At 39.8% G+C, this 20,411-nt stretch overlaps 1 protein-coding gene across 4 annotated transcripts in view; it reads left to right on the top strand.

Moving 5' to 3' along the window:
- The window catches only part of AGPAT3 (1-acylglycerol-3-phosphate O-acyltransferase 3), a 140,487-nt gene extending 120,299 nt beyond the window's left edge, over positions 1 to 20,188 (top strand). For all 4 annotated transcript variants that reach the window (XM_027826821.3, XM_043538161.1, XM_043538162.1 and 1 more), the window contains 5 exons: positions 6,248 to 6,401; positions 6,889 to 6,991; positions 10,723 to 10,798; positions 13,067 to 13,265; positions 13,961 to 20,188. In XM_027826821.3, the coding sequence (XP_027682622.1) occupies positions 6,248 to 6,401; positions 6,889 to 6,991; positions 10,723 to 10,798; positions 13,067 to 13,265; positions 13,961 to 14,049 (621 nt within the window). In that variant the 3' untranslated portion in view covers positions 14,050 to 20,188. The remainder of the gene's footprint in view (positions 1 to 6,247; positions 6,402 to 6,888; positions 6,992 to 10,722; positions 10,799 to 13,066; positions 13,266 to 13,960) is intronic.
- The last annotated feature ends 223 nt before the right edge of the window (positions 20,189 to 20,411 follow it).

Here is a 20,411-nt window from a genome sequence, read left to right as displayed (position 1 = left end):
AAATAGGATGTTTTTTTCCTGCCGTAACCTGCAGGGGGGCAGTGGGAGGAGAGATTTACAAAGGTTGCAGATTACAATGGAAAGTTTTTGCATCAGTGCATTCTCTTTGCTCTGTGAAATTGTACAGGTGTTTGAGAAACCTGCAAGAATATACAGATGTCTCCAATTGCCTTTGAAGTCCACTTCTCCTTTATATATGCATCCAACAGTTCATTAAGCTCAGTTTTGTGGGGTATATTACAATAATACAACATCATAATTAAACCAGAAAAAAAATTAATATTCTGAAAGATACTTTCATGGTTTCACATTTTTGAGCTAATGTATCCATGACTCCTCACCACCAAGAATTTAACTTGATTTGAGTCTATTTAAAAAGAAAAAGAGTACTTGTGGCATCTTAGAGACTAACAAATTTATTTGAGCATAAGCATTCGTGAGCTACAGCTCACTTTGTCGGATGCATTCAGTGGAATGCATCCGACGAAGTGAGCTGTAGCTCACGAACGCTTATGCTCAAATAAATTTGTTAGTCTCTAAGGTGCCACAAGTACTCCTTTTCTTTTTGCGGATACAGACTAACATGGCTGCTACTCTGAAACCTATTTAAAAATAAGTTCCATCAGGCTTGAGAACCTGTGCAATGCATTTCAGTCTCCAAATGCAACGCTAAAAGGTCCGTATTGTAAATTCCTTCGTGGGCCCAAAGCTTAACTCCAATAGTACCAGGCACCACTATAAGAGGTGCTGAAAAGATTTTGGTTCCACATAGCACCTCTCATACCCAGTATATTCCAAAATGTTTTACAAAGTGATTAAACTAGCAATCCAGTGGCTGTGTGATCAGATAAAGTTCACAAACAGTGCTGAACAGAAAAGATTTTCTGAGAAGGGAAAAGTTGTTCAGGACAACAGCATTCTCTCCAGCTCCAGCATAATTGTTACTGAAGATTATTTTTTATAGGTGGAGCTAATAGTGATGTCTGCAGTTAAAATGGCTTCACAGTTTGCATTATAAGCCGCTGTTGTCAATTTCCTATGCTATGGCCATCTGGGCTATGCTTGGTCTCTGCCTCAGACTGAATACTTTTGGAATGTTTTAATGAAAATGGGTGTTGCTTCTGCGAATGAGGCTAGTGAAACAGAGGTAGTTTTTGCCATTGTTAACAAAATAGCAAAATTAAATAAAACTGCCTCTTTCAAGAGCTCTAGTGCCCCCATTTTGCAGCAGTAACTTGAAATCTGAAAGGAAGATAGTCTTAGGGTCCATGAGATGTGTTATATATTCCCCATGAAATCCACCCAGATTTGATAGAGTTATTATAAATCCTCTTAAAATCAACATTTTTACATGCTCAGTAAAGCCTGCTAGAGGCTTGCTAGTACAATCTTTGAACATTCCATCTTCAAAGAGCATACTTCCACCTCTACTAAGTCTCCTAAATGGCAGACAGAGAGCCAGAGCTCCAGACCAGGGGTACAGCAATAGCAGTTACACCTCTCCCCTTGGCTTTGGAAAAGGTGCTCTTGTTTGGGAGCTATGAGGAAACAGAGCTCTAGTCTCAGCTCTTCTACTAACCAGTGTTGATTATGTGCCTTTCAGAGCCCTTATGATTGAGCAAGGCCTCATCCCCTTTAAGAGGGAGGCAAATATCATTGAGAAACTTCACAAATAAAAGCAACTGCTGAGAAGTTGCACAAAGTCACTTCTGGCAGACTTTGGAATTGATATTAGGTTTCTAATATGGCACATCTCATCTTTTTAGCCACTCTGTCATTCAGAATGAATGTGCCAGATCTATGTGCTTGGCTATGCTCTCTGTAACCACTCAATCACACTCCCTCCAGAGCAAGAAATAGAAATCGGAATTGCTGTCCCCCTCCCCTCAGCCAGAAATGGAAACCAGTATCCTTGTTTCCCAACATTTCTCCACTGTCTATAAATAACTGAGTAAGCCACAGGCAAAGTATGTCTCATGTCACCTTCTAATGGCTGGCCCACATAGAGGATAGATAGCCTCCTACTGCTACCACTTATTCTTTTAGCTCAAGTGATAGATGTCTGTGCTGCCCAGCTAAAGGTCCAGGTTCCAACCATGCTGATGGTTCAGAGGGTCAGTATGGTTCCAGGTGATGGAATTTCTGAGGGCGTTCAGTTTCTTTTAAAAAAACATAGGAAATTATATACAAAAATTACATTAAAATAACTTTTAGGTTGCACAGTCAAGCACTCAAAAGTTAGGAAATGCCAGAATTAAGGTTGTCTGTGCAATCCTCACTGAGTCTCCTGTGTGTTTGCATTATGATAGTCTTTAATTACAAAATCACATAGTATTTGTTCTACAGTACTTCTGCCTCATTCAGTGCACAGGATGGACAGTGAAGGAGGCAGAGAGTTGCGAGAAGAGAAGTTATTATGTTTAAGGTGCTGGACTGAAAACCAAGACAGCTGGGTTCTTCTATTCCTGGCACTGCCACAGATATCCCACATGATGTTTGACAAAGACTTTCATAATGCATAACCACGATGGTGTTAAATTAATGTTGCATTAATAATATTCATTATGGCATTTCCTAACTTTGGAGTACTTGACTTTGCAACCTTAACATTCATGTAATGCAGCTTTTTTTGTATGAAATATGTATATATACTAAAGAGAAAGATAGAGACACAACAGCACTGTTACATAACAGATGTACAGTGACTATAGCAAAATTGAGAGACTATCTTGGTTTCCACATTTTGTAGCAGGACTTACTTTTCAAGCACATGGTGAACTACAGCAACTAAACATAATTTACTGCTGTTATATGTAGAATCAACGTCCCCTTTTTGGCTTTTATATGATGCAGAGATTTGTGTACACAGAAGTTAGGAATGCAGCAGTGCCACGCAGCTGAAATGAGGCCAAGAGAAGTGGGGAAATAGGTTCCAGCCACTCAGAATGGCCAAGAATCCAGAATTCACCCCTGTCGCACCCAGAATAGGTACCTAGTGTTGTCTATTCCTATTAGTTTTGCTCCTGGCTTCATTTCCAAGAAGGGAAGATGTGGGGTGGCAGCCTGGGAGAATCAGATCTGTCTTCTCTGTATTGTGTTTTTTTTAAGTCGTGTAGTACAGGGTTTCAGCCTTTGTCAATAGGTGTCCAGAGTGGGGTCAAACAGGTGATGTAAGGGTGAGTCCATCCAGTTTCCCTCCACACCCCTCTCCTCCCCCCCCCCAAATGAAAATACTTAGATACTTCCGGATAATATATTTGCTTTCAAATGGGCACGTATGTCTTTGAATAGCTTTTCTCACTTGCGTACCAGCCCCTTGCATGCTCTGACTTTTCAGGATTTTTTTCCTGTAATGCTCTTTCAACTGTAGTCAGTAGTAGTATTAACTTTTTAGACCCATATGACCTTAAATTTGGTATCAGTACTTTCAAAGCTTTACTTTTACATTACCTGTATCAAAATCTGCTCTTCTCTACACAAGTGCACCTGCCACTGGCTCTCCCACCCTGGCTTAACCAGGAGGTCTTCAATGATCTGAAACTCAAAAAAGTGGAAACTAGGTCAAATTACAAAGGATGAATAGACACCAATGACACAAGTATGTAGGGACAAAATTAGAAAGGCCAAGGCACAAAACGAGATTAAACTAGCTAGAGACACAAAGGAAACATTCTACAAATACAAGAAAACATTCTACAAATACATTAGAAGCCAGAGGAAGACCAAGGGCAGGGTACATCCGTTACTCAATGCGGGGGGGGGGGGGGGGGGGGGGAATAATAACAACAGAAAATGTGGAAATGGCAGAAGTGCTAAATGACTTTTTTGTTTCAATTTTCACCAAAAAAAGTTAGAAGCGGTTGGACATCTAACATAGTGAATGCCAGTGAAAATGAGATAGGATTAGAGGCTGAAATAGGGAAAGAAAAAGTTAAAAATGAGTTAGACGAGTTATATGCCTTCAAGTCACCAGGGGCTGATGAAATGCATCCTAGAATACTCAAGGAGCTGACTGAGGAGATATCCGAGCCATTAGCAATTGTCTTTGGAAGTCATGGAAGATGGGAGAGATTCCAGAGGACTGGAAAAGGGCAAATATAGTGCCAGTCTATAAAAAGGGGAATAAGGTCAACGCGGATTACAGACCAGTCAGTTTAACTTCAGTTCCCGGACAGATAATGGAGCAAATAAGTAAGCAATCAATTTGCAAACACCTAGAAGATGATAAGGTGATAAGTAACTGTCAGGATGGATATGTCAAGAACAAATTATGTCAAACCAACCTAATAGCTTTCTTTGACAGGTTAACAAGCCTTGTGGAAAGTTGGGGAAGCAGTAGATGTGGTATATCTTGACTTTAGTAAGGCTTTGGCTACAATCTCGCATGACCTTCTCATAAACAAATGAGGGAAATACAACCTAGGTGGAGCTATTATAAGATGGGTGCATAAATGTTTGGAAAACCATTCCTAGAGAATAGTTAGCAGTGGTTCACAGTCAAGGTGGAGGGGCATATCAAGTGGGGTCCCACAGGGATTGGTTCTGGCTCTGTTCAATATCTTCATCAATGATTTAGATAATGGCATAGAGAGTGCACTTATGAAGTTTGCGGACAATACCAAGCTGGGAGGGGTTGCAAGTGCTTTGGAGGATATGTTTAAAATTCAAAATGATCTGGACAAATTGGAGAAATGGTCTGAAGTAAATAGGATAAAATTCAATAAGGACAAATACAAAGTACTCCACTTAGGAAGGAACAATCAGTTTCATACATACAAAATGGGAAATGACTGCCTAGGAAGGAGTATGGGATCTAGGGGTCATAGTGGACCACAAGCTAAATATGAGTCAACAGTGTAACACTGTTGCAAAAAAAAAAAAAGCAAACATCATTCTGTGATGTAGTAGCAGGAGTGTTATAAGCAAGACACAAGAAGTAATTCTTCCACTCTACTCTGCGCTGATTAGGCCTCAACTGGAGCATTGTGTCCAGTTCTGGGCACCACATTTCAGGAAAGATGTGGACAAATTTGAGAGAGTCCAGAGAAGAGCAACAAAAAAAAATTAAATGTCTAGAAAACATGACCTATGAGGCAAGATTGCAAAAAATTGGGTTTGTTTATTCTGGAGAAGAGAAGACTGAGAAGGGACATATGAAAGGTTGTTACAAGGAGGAGGGTGAAAAATTGTTCTCCTTAACCTGTGAGGATATGACAAGAAGCAACGGGCTTAAATTGCAGCAGGGGCAGTTTAGGTTGGACATTAGGGAAAACTTCCTAACTTCAGGTTAGGCACTGGAATAAGTTGCTTGGGGAGGTTGTGGAATATCCATTGATGGAGATTTTTAAGACCAGGTTAGACAAACACCTGTCAGGGATGGTCTAGATCAGAGGTTCTCAAACTGGGCGTCGGGACCCCTCGGGGGGTTGCGAGTTTATTACATGGGTGTCGTGAGCTGTCAGTCTCCAACCCAAACCCCGTTTTGCCTCCAGCATTTATAATGGTGTTAAATATATAAAAAGGTGATTTTAATTTTTAAGGGGGGTTACACTCAGAAGCTTGCTATGTGGAAGGGGTCACCAGTGCAAAAGTTTGAGAACCACTGGTCTAGATTGTACTTAGTCCTGCCATGAGTGCTTGGGACTGGACTAGATGACTTCTCAAAGTCCCTTCCAGTCCTACCATTCTGTGATCTACATCTTTGTGGTAGAAAAGAAGATTTCCTTATTTAGTATTGGAAATTGCTTGTTTCTTGTAGCTGAGCTGGAACTTGAAGCTGAAGTCATGATCATGCATTTTTGAGTGTTCCTGTGACTTTTAAAGGAAGAAATATTTCAGCTGGAATTAAGCCAGGGGAGCAGGGGGGGGGAGAGAGAACGTGTGTGTGTATATATAACCTATTTGCTTGATTAGAAAATAAACTGATATCCAAAAAGATGCTTTAAATTTAAATGCGTCTCTGAATATTTGCATGTGTGTTCCGCATTCTTTGAGACCAGGCTCTAATTAGCTGTGTTCTCAAAGCAGATACTGTACAGCAAACTGCTGGTTGTAATTCTCAAATAATATGATCTGTTATATTCAATTATGCCACTGAAAAGTTGTAGGATGGCTCTGATGCGTGATAACTATAGAACAAAGGAGGAAATTGTGTGTGTCTGTCCATCCTGTAAGAGCTCCAAATCTGTACTACACAATAATTTCTTGTTAAGAAAAACCCTGTTTTTCCTCTTGTTTTGTATGCTAGTTTCTCCTGTATTGTGAAGGAACTCGTTTTACAGAAACCAAGCATCGTATCAGCATGGAGGTGGCTGAATCCAAAGGGTTGCCTAAATTGAAATATCATCTGTTGCCCAGAACCAAAGGTTTCACCACTGCTGTCCAGTGTCTCAGGGGAACAGGTATGGGTGAGCTGTTTGTTCTAAACCTTACTAGTAATGTGTGTTATTATGTATCATAGTTCAGTGTATTCATTGCATTCAGTGAGTAGGTGATAATACAGAGTCAGTATGGCCCTTGGATGACATCAAGATTAAGCTCAAGCACTAGACTCCATTTTCTAAACAATCTTTAAAATGTATTAATTTTTTCTAGTTTAATTTGCAAAAATTAATACTTTCCATCTTTAAAGTGGCAATATACAAACATTGCATAATTATTCAGCTCTCACTCCACTCCTGTGAGGTGTATGCATATACTCTGCCATAGCTTAGATTGTTAAGGAGGCCATCTGGGTAAATAAAACCTATGGGTTCTGAAATGTTTTGCCAACTGGTATTATTAAAGCAATGTTTGCATCAGGGTTTGTTTCTGTTTAAAGCTTGAACAGCAGCAACCTCGATGCTTTGGATGCTGAGGTTAACAGCTATATTTTCTTTCTTTCGACAGTTTCAGCAGTGTACGATGTAACACTAAACTTCAGAGGAAACAAGAACCCATCTTTATTAGGAATCCTTTATGGAAAGAAATATGAAGCAGATATGTGTGTAAGGTGAGCATATAATGATGGAAGTGAGACATACAAGGTTTGTGTTTGGATACTGTGTCCCCAAAACTGGTAGGAAAATGTCATTCATCACTGCATCCCTTGAGGATGTTCCTTTGCATGCCCTGAGGATCTTCCCATTTCCCTGTCATTCAAACTAGTCTCACTTAAAAGAGCCCATGTCACAGCCATCACCTGTCAGGCCAGAAGGACACTAGGTCGAAATTTCAAGAGTGGGCATGACTACTCCTATAATCTGGCATTCACCTGCGCCCTCCAGAATCAGGAAAATGAAACTAATCATGCCCTCCCTGCCATGTGGTGTTAAAGTCCTGCCCAAAACGAGCAGTCTCTCATAATGGATTGTGTAGATCTGCATAGTATGATCATTCCTCTCTTTTCTTATGTGACTTTGATTAGTACTGAATTCACAATATTAATCCTGAATGAATTCACACCGAAAAATGGTAAGACAAAAACACCCTATCGCCTGTGGGCAAACACTTTGCACAAAAGGATCACGCCTTTTGGACATATCAGACCTCTCAGTCCTCATCCTCAAAGGAAATCTGCACATCACCTTCAAAGGATGAGCCTGGGAACTTAAATTCGTTACTCTAATAGACTCTAAAATCCATGGATGCAACAGACATGCTCGTTGTGTTGTGGCCCATTACAACAATTTGTAACACATCCTGCTGCCTACTAATCCTCCATTGTCCTATGATTGCAGACTTATTGATTGCCCACTTCATTTTAAGTAGTCTCCTACAAGATGTGTGAACCCTTAACTCTTAACAATCTGTCCTTCCTTGTATTTAGCTTAGACTCTCTAGTTTCTTTCTCCAGACCCAAAGAAGAGCTCTGTGATGCTCAAAAGCTTGTCCCGTCCAACAACAGAAGTTGGTCCAGTAAAAGATATTACCTCACCCACCTTGTCTTTTTCATATCCTGGGACCAATGGCTACAATAACACTGCAAATATTTTAAATATCAACATTGTTAATTGTCATCATTAGCATCTGAGTTAACACTGATTGAAATAAATGAAGACAGTCAGTCCTCACAGCTGCTGTTTCAGGCCCTCTGCTAACTTGACAGGTGTCTCTGTGTCTGTTACCTTCAGTTTGAAGGTTTTCTTCGCAACTGAAACAATTCCTTTTATTCCTTTTCTTTAAAAAACTCAAAGTTGAGACTCTGAACAACAACTGAGAGGTCTGTCCACTCCCTTCCCCACCTCTTATCCTTGTGTTCCCTACGCTTTGTGAAACGCTACCTTACTCTGATAGAGAGATTGCTGTTGAATAACCAGAGGTATTTCTTTCTCTCCCCGGGGTATTGGGCACTGCCATGGAGTGTGTTGCCAAGCTACTGACCAAATTTATTCTTCTTTTTGATACAAGGGGTTGTGTGTTGTATTGAATCCTATTGAGGAGAACTTCTTGGGAGTCTCACCTAGACCTTCAGCATTGAGAGGTAGCAGCAACAATTTAGCAAAATGTAGAGCAAGAGCTGCCAGCCTAGAAGCAGGTGAAACACTAGCTGTAGTTGGGGAGGAACTTCCATTCCAATCCTGTTCTCAGGTGCTTATGTAACTTCCCTGAAAATTACTCTCTCAGCTGACATTCCCCATGCTTGTTGAGAGCCCAGAGTGGAGAGGGACTGGAAACCTGGAACAATTCCATTTGACCATTTTGGGAATTATCCAGGGACGGAGAAGGGAAAGGCATGCATTCAGAAATGCCTTCAGGAAATTTTTCAGAAATCTTTTTCAGTTGGATAACTCAAACTGTTTTCACTTTAATTCTTCACGCTTGCCACGTACATATTCCCAATGAGGAGCGTGTGCTTTGCTAAGTGGAGAAACAAGTTACAAACCAAGTAACAGTGCACTGCACATGTGCTGAGTATGATTTCCCTAGACAATTGTAAGTGCCCAAAGCATGGCAAAGTAGATATAAGTATGCACAAGCAAATATCTGGATATTTGTGCACTGAAACAATGGCTTCATCCACTTAATATCTTCCGCTTTGCTAAATGAGATGTGAGTTGGTGTGGCTTGGTGGTGCTAAAGGAAAGATGAAAACCAGTGGCTGTCAGTCAACCTTACAGAAGAGTCTGGGGTATTAGTGCTACTTGAGCTTTCCTGACTAATTGTGCCCAGTTACTAACCTAACATCTGAATTGTTCAGTCTGCTCTGATTTTAGACATACATATTTATTTGTGGGGTGAATGTGCCTTCTCAAGACACTTGACTGTGCTAGAACCTGCCTTGTTTAAAGTTGCTTGTGGGCATGGGAGGTTAATCGCAACTGGAAATACAATTTTTCTGGTGATGGGAACTTCTTACAATGCTGCAATGAGCAAGTACAAAACTGAATCTAATTTTTCCAGACGTTATGGTGAGCTCACTGGTAGGATGTAGCTAGCATACATTTCCCTGTCGCAGGCTGTATGTTTCTCTCCTTTTACTGCAAACTGAACACATGTGGCACCCTTAATGAGTCTGCAGACTTGGCTTAGGTCAAAGAAAGGAAGCCATGTGAGCTCAGGTTTTGAGCATAAGGTGTACGCTGTCCTCTGCACAGAGAGGAATGGCCAAGCCTGTTTGCACACTTTGCTGGTCTTCATTCATAATGGACTCCAGAGAATTGAAATAATCCTCCTAAATCATTAAAATGGTCTTGCTGTGAGTACCCTCTAGTGGCGATTTCAGTGCAGTGATGACTTTGGAAGAGAGCTTTCAGCAAATGATGTTTTTTATTAATGGTGCAATCCTTCTTTATAAAGCTATTATCAAAAACTAAATATTATGTTAGTGATTTAACGGTCTAGAATGTGTTGAATGTGTCTTTCAGAGCACTGGGAAACACTTCCCCCCCCCCCCCCCCATGTGTATTTTACAGATTATTGTACTACGTGTATTAACTGCTGACCTGGTCATTGGCCATCTCACTGATCTTTTTTTTTCCCCACCAGTGTCTTTTCTGTTTGCCCAGAGGATCACAGGGTCAGATTATTATCATCCCTCCAAAAGATGCTACATAACTAGGGATAAGTGAACCTTGCAGGTTTCGACTTTGCAGATTGAACCTTGCGAAGAGTCTATACACTGCAAAGCAAGAAGGCTGGCTCTGCAGTGGGAAGTAATTTGAAAGCTGGAGACTGATTGCTGGAAGGGCAGAGTGATTGAGAGGACAGTAGAATAGGAGGGAAATGAGTAGATTGTCACTAGAAGTGGGATATGAAGAGAAGACGGTTTCAATAGAGCTGGTCACAATTTTCCAAATTTTGATTTTTCAAGTAAAAAAAGATTATTTTTTTCACTATGAAAATGTTTGTGAATAATTTTCCAGTTTGTTTACCAGCTCTAGTCGTCAAAATGTGAACTAGATCTTACTTGAATTCAACCATTGATAACGCCATTGCGGCTGCAGTAATACTTGAATAGAAAATATATGTCTTTCTGAGGGAGACAGAAGTTGGTAGCAAACAGCTGTATATTCTGCTGTTTCATGAATGCAAATTTCTAAGTGGGAACTGGAGGTGTGGTTTCTATTAAAAGCTGTCTGATTCTTATTTGCATTTCATGACTTTGGTAATTCCAAAACTTCTGATAGTTTTTGCTATATATTGAATTGCAGCTCTTCATTTGAAAAGATCTAAAGTAAAATAAATATCTGGATTTTCTTTTAAGACTCTTTTTTTTTTTTTTAAATCTCTTTAATAAACCAGGAGATTTCCTCTTGAAGATATCCCTGTAGATGAAAAGGAAGCTGCAAACTGGCTTCATAAACTGTACCAGGAGAAGGTAAATGACTTTTTTCTCTTTTAGATCTGCCATAAAGTAACGTTCTAAGGAGCAGCATGTCAAGAGCTGAGCAATGCACACTCAACTCGTGGAGGGAGAGAGGAAATGGGAGCACTATTTGTAACTTGGCAGCTATTCCTTAGATTCATTTAAGGAGCAGTGTTGGCAGGCTTTGAAGGGAGCCCCATCCATTCCTCCTTGACCACAGAATGGTGGCTGTGGTTTGAAGGGAAACGTTGTGGGATACTGCACAGACATAGAAGACACCCCCCCCCCCCCCCCACACACACACACAGCTACCCTTGGGGGAGACCATACGTAACCTGGTCTCTTTTGCTATGTCCTTCGGGTTTGGGGTATTTTTCATAAATTTTTAAATGCTTTTGTTCCACCTATGGACGTTTCTAGGAGCTATAGATGCATGATAATTCTAAACCAGAGGTGGTCATTCATTTTGAACACATTTAGCAGAGTGAGGCTCTAGACTGCAACTTTTGCAGAGCTAGTCTTTGTTCTCTTCTGCCTATTCCTCTCTCTCTGTTCACTTGCCTGCCGGATCTCTGCTGCAATTTCTGACGTGATGCAGGCAGGTCCGTTAGTTTGCTGTCAGAGCACATAGGTAGTGCATTCTCCGGGTGCTCAAAAGTTTTCTTTCAACTCTTTTTCCTAGATGGTAAATTTCTTGACCACAGATTTAATAGAGCTGCATGGATGGGGAGAGAACTGTACATAAAGTTTGCCATGTGCTTGTATAGATTGGACTTGTGTACATCAGTACATCTGTTTTGAAATGTATATCTTGATTTTTATTTTTTGTGTGTGCTGTTTCTGGCACGGAAGGTAGAAGAGCACAGAAACCCTGACACTTCTGAGATTTTTTTCTGCCTTGGTGACCTGTACTGCAATATTTCCAAACCTTCACTTAACCTGTAGGCAGGCAACAAATTGTTCATAAGGTTCTTGGCGTTCTTCTCCCAAGTTTCACTTTTGTTCATTATAACCGTATTTATTGTAGATCCTAAAAATACTCAAAACAATTGGGGCAAGGGGACTGAGAATTGTTCACAAAGAATATTAGTTGTTGTCCGCCCCTCTTGTATCCTGGATGTCGATGTGTCAAACAGACTTAAGAGTCATTTGAAAATTATGAAAATACCCCATGAAATTTCCCACTTTGGTAGCTGAGCGTTGATGCACATTTTTAGTTTTTGCTTTTCCATTTGTGTCACCCTCTTTGCTGTCGAGTAAGTGTAGAGTTAAGCAGGGAAAGCAGATAGCACACCATTTCACTTCACTTGGACAGAATGCTGCCCAAGTTGAGGATCTGATGTTGGCTGTACCTCCATTCAACACTGGAGTCAAATTTTATTAGAGGATTTTTTTTTCATAAATTGATCTCAGTGGGTTTAGAAAAGCCACTGTAACTGTGGAATTCCTAAAGTGCTGTCTTTGTACTAAAGGATTTATTATTAAGAGGGAATGTCTTGAACTCATCTCTTTTTGGTAAAGTCAATGGAGGCTAAAATAGCGATAGGTTAAATAAATGACTTTTTATTCTATATGCATCTTATAAATCATTGTCTTAAACTGAGAAGAATAATGTGGACACAGTAACCACTTGTCTGATTTTTCTCAGTACCACACTTTTCTAAAGCCTTATTTCAGGGCGTATTGCTTTCTGAAATTCTATGGTTCTGGCTACAGGATTGAGCCTTCCTATGAAGAATCAAGCCCCAGTATCTTCAGGTTGCAAGGACCCTGCTGGTCAGCTTGTGCATTGCCTCACTCTGTTAGCTCCAGAAGGAGCACTTTTCTGCTGCACCTCCTATAGATGGTTCCTGACTCTCTGGTAATAAAAACAGGAAGAAGGAGCAATAGAGAAGCAACCAGCACAGGACTGGAAAGTGTCTGAGTAGTTCTCAGGGCTAAAGCTTCTCTGAAGTCTGAACACACTGACAGCTGGGGGTGGCGTGTAGAGAGGTGGAAAGAGACTGACAGTATTTGATTTCTGTTTGTTTACGTTTGTTTATTTTTAAATAATGTTCAAAATGTTTGTTTATAGTATTAACTGATGGTTATTGCAGCATAACAGAATGCCAGACAGACCACAGAAAATACAAATTCCTCTCACAGACTCTAATAATGCTTGCCACAGATGTGGGCCTTTATGGCATCATGGAATTCTACAGTCTTGGAACTATTCATGCAAAAACTAACATTCCTGAATTAGGAACATTCTTTTTTTCCACCTACCCCTCTCTCTCCCAGGATGCTTTACAAGAGATGTATAATCAGGAAGGCATATTTCCCGGCCAACAGTTTAAACCTCCTAGAAGACCATGGACTCTGCTAAACTTCCTCTTCTGGGCTACTGTCCTGCTCTCTCCTCTCTTCACATTTGGTTTTGGAATTTTTGCAAGTGGATCACCCCTTCTTATCCTTGCATTCCTGGGGTTTGTTGGAGCAGGTAATGAAAATTATTGAGAAGAGGGAGATGATGCCAGAGCACAATATGATACAATAGTGGCCATTACCTGTTATAAATTCTGTGTATTATTACTATTACTGATACTTCCAGAAAGTTGTTATTTTGGATGAAAATTCAGGACAAGTTACGTAGGTTTCCATTTTTGCATAGAAAAACAATTATTTCAAAAGCTTAATTTCAAACAGGTTAGTCTCTTATTTCTTAAGTTATACTTAATGTGCTAATTAATATTCACACAGTAGCCCCTTCATGAGGGGTGAAGCATATTCGCTGGGTAATGTGAAGAAGTTTGCAGTGATGTTCCCCATACTGACTGAGTATGTTCTGTGGTTAACTGAAGACTTCAGCTTCCAGAGCTATCAGTACAGCTTCTTTCAAAAAATGTGCACTAGTTACACTTTTATTGATTCTTAAAATCTGGACTGCCCTATGGTTTAATGATTTAGCACATGTACTTGATCCAAAGTGTCAGTCAATGGAAGCTGCATACACAGATTGGAGGCAGTGTCTGGGCCGGAGTCACTACTGATTGCTCAGTCTGTGACCTCTGTATCCAATCCCCATGGCCCATCTAGCATCAAAGAGTGTCTGTCTGAGAGAGAGAGAGACAGAGACAGGGTTTTATCATGATATCAGTTGTAATGCACCTCCAATTTCTGTATTCTATTTTAAAGCTTCCTTTGGAGTTCGTAGACTGATAGGAGTAACCGAAATAGAAAAAGGCTCCAGCTATGGCAACCAAGAATTCAAGAAAAAGGAATAACTCACCGCTGCAAGCAGAGCACATATAACCAGACTATGGTATCAAATTAACTTCATTAAAAAACACTTAGAAACTATCTTTTTCTTATTAACTGATGACTAATATTAATGAATAATACTTGAGCCAAGAATGAAGAAACTGGAAGAATCAAGAGGAGAGAAAACATCAGCTTTCTGTCTGTTTAAGGACCATGGTATTCAAACTTGGGGTGAAAATCTGGGCTAAAAAATGGTAACTTTTTGCTTTGTTTGTGGAGGGGCCGAGAAATATTGGACACATCTGTTTCTGCAGATGACCAGTCACACTGGTTTATCCTTCAAGAATCTGAAACTCACTTTGCAACAGGAGCCATTGAATGTTTCCTCTTGCTAAAGTCAATTTAATATTGGTTTTTCCCAGCATCCGTGCTGAGTGCGCTCCAGGAAACACAACCCATTTTAAATTCACTGACAGTAGTTCCTTGGGTGAAAGTCATTTGGAAAGGCCATTTTATCATGACTACAGACAAAATCCCATTTGTGTACATTTTATTGCAGGCACTTTTTATTTTCAGGCAACATCGTAGAACTTCTGTACCACAAGAAAATGGATAATGGAATTTTGATGGAAGTGGTACCTTATTGATAAGCACATACTGTACATCAGATTCACAGTTTAAAGGCTTCCCCCCCTACCTGTTGGTCAATGCTCAGTTAAAGCTCAACACACCACTTTGGTGGTTTGAGCACTGATTGCCCTGTTTTGTACTTAACATGTCTTGGATCCGTTTTGCTTTGCTTTTTTTTAAGTGAATAGTAAGCCCTGAGATTTGGTCCAGTGTAAAGAAGGCTGTTTACTCAGTTGTACTGACGTTTCTTCCTTATATCTGTTAATGTTTCTCATCACTGAAGTCCCACTCCACTGGTTGTCCCCTGCAGCAGTCTACTGAGAAAATCAGCATAAACCAGCACAGCGGTCCTGGAAAGGATTTTTCTTTATCTGCAGCAACACTAAAAAGAAAGGGTGCAATTAGTGTCTCTAGTGCAGTGATACTCAGTGGTTCAGGAGTCAGATTAGCGATCAACATTACCCAAAAGAGTCACAGTAGTGCGAATTCATGGTTTCATTTACTATAGTACTATATATTCATATTGAAATAGGATGACAGGCGAAGTATTGTGTGTGTGTGTGTGTGTGTATATGTATGTATTATTCTCACAGCAAAATGATTGACCAAGTATTATTTTATCAACTACAATTGGTTAATGACATAGTAAAAGCATCCTGATTGGTTACTGACTAAATCACACAGTGTTTTAATATCATGTGCTGCAAAGAGCCGCAGGAGACAGCCTGATATCACTGCTCTAATGTTTAGGGGTCAAATCCTGGCCTCACTGAAGTCAATAGAAGTTTTCCCATTGACTTCAGTGGAGCCAGGATTCCACCCTGCATGTTCCGAGCTGTACAGTGGTCTGTGCTGCTTTTCTTAGCTGGCTATGTTAGGACACTGATATGAGATATATCGCTAGATGAGCCATGTTGTTAGAGGTGGAAACACTAGATGGGTGTTGAGGGATCTTCTGGGGGTTTTAATATCTACAATTCTGATCACTTAGCCTTTGGGCTTATTGTTGAAAACTGGACATCGGAACCTTGGCTGTGCCAGTCTCTTTCCAAATGCACATTGTAAGGCTGTGCAGAGTGCTCCTGTATGTGTGTGTAGATGGGTATTCATAAATATGCGGAAACTGTTTATATCTTCAAGTTTAAAGGCCAAATTCTGCACTCGGCCACACTCCAGAGTAGGCAGTGGAATGTGTTGCCCAAGTATAACTCAGGGCAGAATTTGACCCTAAAGGTTAAAATGATGTTGTGTTAACGGTCATCCACTCATCTTAACCCAAACTCTGTTTGAATATTTATTTCAGTTCTGTGAAGGCCGGATCTCGTTAAAACACTGATTTATTTTTTCTTTGCTGTGGTAGCCAAAGGTAAAAGTGTAATATTTTACCTTCTTTTCATACTCCCGCTAACCTCTTCCCTCACAGATATTTGCCCATAAGGATTTTCTTTTTAACTTCAAGTTTTAGAATCGTTTAATAGCTTACTGAAATGCTGCATTTTGGGTTGTTCACCATTACTTTCTCATGCACCTGACTGTTCATTTGAGGTCTTTTTTAATGGGAGAATTTTCAGATTGTCTCACGGCATCCATGTCTTTTGTTAGATCCATCCCCAGTTAAGCATTGCGCTCTCAGCCCCTGTGTTAGTATGCCATGCTTCCTAAGGGAAAAAAAGGGTGCACAATTCTTAACTTCAGTGAAAGTTGAACACCGGCTTCGGAGGGGCAGAATACGGCCATGATTGTGTGTTTTCTTACCAGACATTTTTTGCACTCTTTTTAAACAGTTAGAATTCTGAATGCTGATAAAGCAAAATCCCTGGTTTTCTTTGATGTTTTCTAACCAGAGGAGCAAAACAGGTGGACTTGCTATTTTTTTATTTTTATTTGGGTAATGGCTATAACTCTTGCTTGTTAGGAAGACTTAACAGATGCTGTATACTTGCTTTCTGAAGATGATGTTCAACATATTTAAATTGCACTTGCTTTGGTAACAAGAGCAAAGCAGGAAGACCACTGGTTATACTTTACAGTTACCTGTGAGCAGGGGCCTTGGTACTGGTAGACACTGCCAGATTTTAACAAATATTTCCCTTTTCTTAGTGGTGGGAGGGAGGGGTTGGGCACTAGGCAGAGGAAAAGATTAAAAATCCCTTCTTTTTGTAGAGGTCTTGTCTCCTCTTAGTGCATGCAACTCCTAATTAGAGTTAATGGGATTAGTGCATGTACATCAAGGGGAGAATAAGCACATGTTTAATGTATTTTCTTTTCTTATCATAACGGTCGTGCTCTGTTTTGAAAGTGTAGTAAATATATTATCATTTGCTTAATTTTTACTATTCTAAGCAGACATATTGGTAACAATTTGGAAAACTGAATTGTACAACAGTGCACAGTACACTGCGCAAATAGTGGAAGAATATTTTCATTTGGAACTTTTGTCTCTTCAGATAGGGTTTTTTTTAAAATATATAATTATATATATATATATATATATATATACAGAGTATGTATAAATTAACATGATTGGAAATAGCTGCAGTAAATGTCTCTAATGAAGATGAGCAAGTGGCTTGGATTGGAACAGTGAGCATAGATTTTATATTTTACACTATTTTCTTCTGGTTTAATAGAAAATAGCTTGTATAATTGACTACCAAGCCCTCTGAAAGCAATAATAAACAAAAATATATCAATTTTTTTTGGTCTTTGATTTTCACCCATGATCTCCACAATTTTAATAAGTCTTTTAAGAATCTGGAAGCATTTCCCCTTTCACTCCACCCATCTTTCAAGGCTTTAATTGTTTGATCTTTTGGATTAAAATTCAAGTTCTCCAGTTGTGGACCTGAGGTCTCAGTGGATCTTTCACAGGCCAACTGCTGGGGAGCTCAACCCTGATTCAGGAGACAAATGGCTTCCCAGACTGAATATGCACCCCGTTTAGATTCTGGACCTTAGCAGCTCCCTAGCACTGGCATGGAGGAAGAAGTCATACCCCGTCAAATTCCCATGTGCAATACCATAATAGCATCTTGCGACCCAATTCAGGAGCCTTGTGAAGAATATGGTGGGAGAGCTCTTGCCGGTTGCTGGCACCATTGCATCCCATCAGTCATAAAAGCATAAACATTTGTTGCTGAAGAAGGACTTCCTGTGGTATACTAATTGGCATTTACAGACTTTGGCTCATATAGGTCTCTTGCCAACCATGAGCTGATTGTCAGAATGTATTTTTGCTATTGACTTTGTGTCCCACCGAGTGATGTGTTTCTCTTGGACACAAAGAACATAGGCAATGTCCTTTGTTCTGCTTTAAACCACTTTGAAGGGCTCTGTACACTTAATTGCTGACCGATACTGAGGATTATGTCCCTTGTCCTGGTTGCCTAGCATTCACGGAAAAAGCGCACATCTTTTCTCTGGAACTTTGTTATATTCACCTCTGTGGTATTCATCTTGTCTTCATTTACCACCGTCTACTTGCAATGTAGCGTCTGCAGACTGTTCTCTTCTGACGCCGCAGGTGGAGCTCAGGGGCTTTCCAAAACATCTTTTCCAATACAGCATATCTTCTAATAGAAGTTACTACAAGTGTCCATGGATTTTGTCTTCCTGTCAGTCAGTATTGTTTTGGTATGTTCAATAAGTATGAACTGGCATATTATCAAGTCTAAGTCTGTTGATAACATGCCTTCACTGGTACAAAGTAGAGACTTTCTACAGAAGGCATGTCTCATACTGTTGGCATAAGTACATCATTACCTGAGACCTGAGCCCTCTGAAATGGACCAGACAAACATGAGGGAGTTAGTACAATGACATCATTAACATTGGGTGTATGTGTAGTTAACCAATAGTTAGTTAATGTGATTATGTTTTTAGTTGATGGAGGTGCACTTTCTGCCTGGGAATACTCAAAAAAGACGTCTGTCCTGGCTGTATGCACCTTTGATTAAGGTAATGTTGATTTTCATACCCAGCTCAAACTAGGCAGAATGCTTCAGAGTGTTGCGAAAGGCATAATAAAATATCCACGTCCTTTGGTGCCAATTAGCCAGAGGCATTCATCAAACATATCCACAGCCAAAATGAACAGGTATAGCCCAGCTAAGTATCATTCATATGTAGTAGGTCAACTTGAATATAGAAGTATGTTCATGGACTTTCCTTGAAAACAGTGCTTATCATTTAGGGGATATGGACTCCCCGAGATGTGCTCGCATTAGCGCTGCTAAGAGTTAAGCCACAGGTCCCAAAACAGCTGTTATGTTTACCTGTTCTGATTTGTGGCTATTAATATAGGCTCATCCTCTTGATCTTTATTGCTGAATCTGTACTCAAGCACAGTGTGTTACAGTTGCTCACTTCCAATTCATCTGTGTGTTCTCTAACCCATGATGGGGCTTGGGCTGCTCCAAACCCAAATATTGTATAAAGCTTGTATAACACTGGGTTCTGAAACTGATAAAGACCATGTTGCAGGTTAGAGTAAACATAGCTGAAAGGATGAAGGGCAGTGGCCGGTACAGCTGACATCTTGATCTGGGAAACTAAATAATTGCCAGAAAGTTTGGAAACCACACAGTTAAGCATGCACACAAAGGGCAACCATTATGCCAGTACAAAAGTGAAATAATTCTTGCAATCAGTGGAATTACTCTGGATACACTAGGACTGGGATTGGCATTTGTCCCAGAGAAAAATCTACCCTCCTAGGGTAGTCAGGAGCTTCCCCGTAAGACTAGGTTCCACCTAGAGAGGGAAGAAGTGGCAGGACAGTATCTACCTGAGTTCCTCAACAATCTTTTGCACCAGTATCTTCACAGGATTGCTACCATATTTTGGGAACATTTTCAGAATGTCTGAATGTGACAGATCATCTGAAATTTTTGCCAGCTGCTCGAAAGATGTAATGAAAATATTCTCTATTTTAAAGAACTCTGGCAAGATACTGGATTAGCATCCATAAACTAAACATTTCACAATTCTCTTCTCATTAACCTCTGTGCTTTCAAATTTAAGGAACACAACTTAAAAATTACACATATTTGAAAATTTTGTACCTACAATAGTTACAAGTAACACTTCAGTTTTATGAACAATCTGAAAGACGTTGGAGAAAAAAAAATGTTTCGTTTGTGTAAGTGAACTGTTGGAGAGCACCTTGTATATAGTCAGTTTCCTCTTGCTTGAAGAGATCTTTATAAACATCAGTAAGTTAGTGGAAAAAGCTTTTTAACATTTTTAAAGGAAATATTTTAAAAAATCAGGACATACCATTTAAAGGGGGCTCTGTCAGAAACTGGAATTTTAAAAAAATAATTTCAGAAAATCCAGGTTAACAGTGTCCCTTTCGGAGGAGGTCTCTACGTATTTTTGAATCTTATAAAACTCTTGTTTCATCTATTGTTTTTTGTCAAGGCATAATACTTTTGTTAAGGAAGGGTATTTTTAACTTTCAACTTTCTTTTGAAACTAATGGTTAATTTGGGTGTCTAATATTTATTGTGAATTAAATGTTTTTAAAACCACTAGATTGTGTTACAGAGCTATCATTTGTTACACAGGCAAAATGTACCCAATACATTAATTGCTTCTGCTGTCTCAAAACTGTGAGTTGTGACAATCAAATGCTACTTGCCTGAAAGCCAGGAAGCTACCATAAACTGGCATGTTACTGAACCATAAAGATCACCAGCAAGTACAGTAGCTTTAATGAATAATTTTCTCTTTGAGAAAACTAAACATCATTAAC

Source organism: Chelonia mydas, chromosome 1 (assembly GCF_015237465.2).
Source record: "Chelonia mydas isolate rCheMyd1 chromosome 1, rCheMyd1.pri.v2, whole genome shotgun sequence".
NCBI lineage: Eukaryota > Metazoa > Chordata > Testudines > Cheloniidae > Chelonia > Chelonia mydas.
This window is presented reverse-complemented; position numbering and strand designations above follow the sequence as displayed.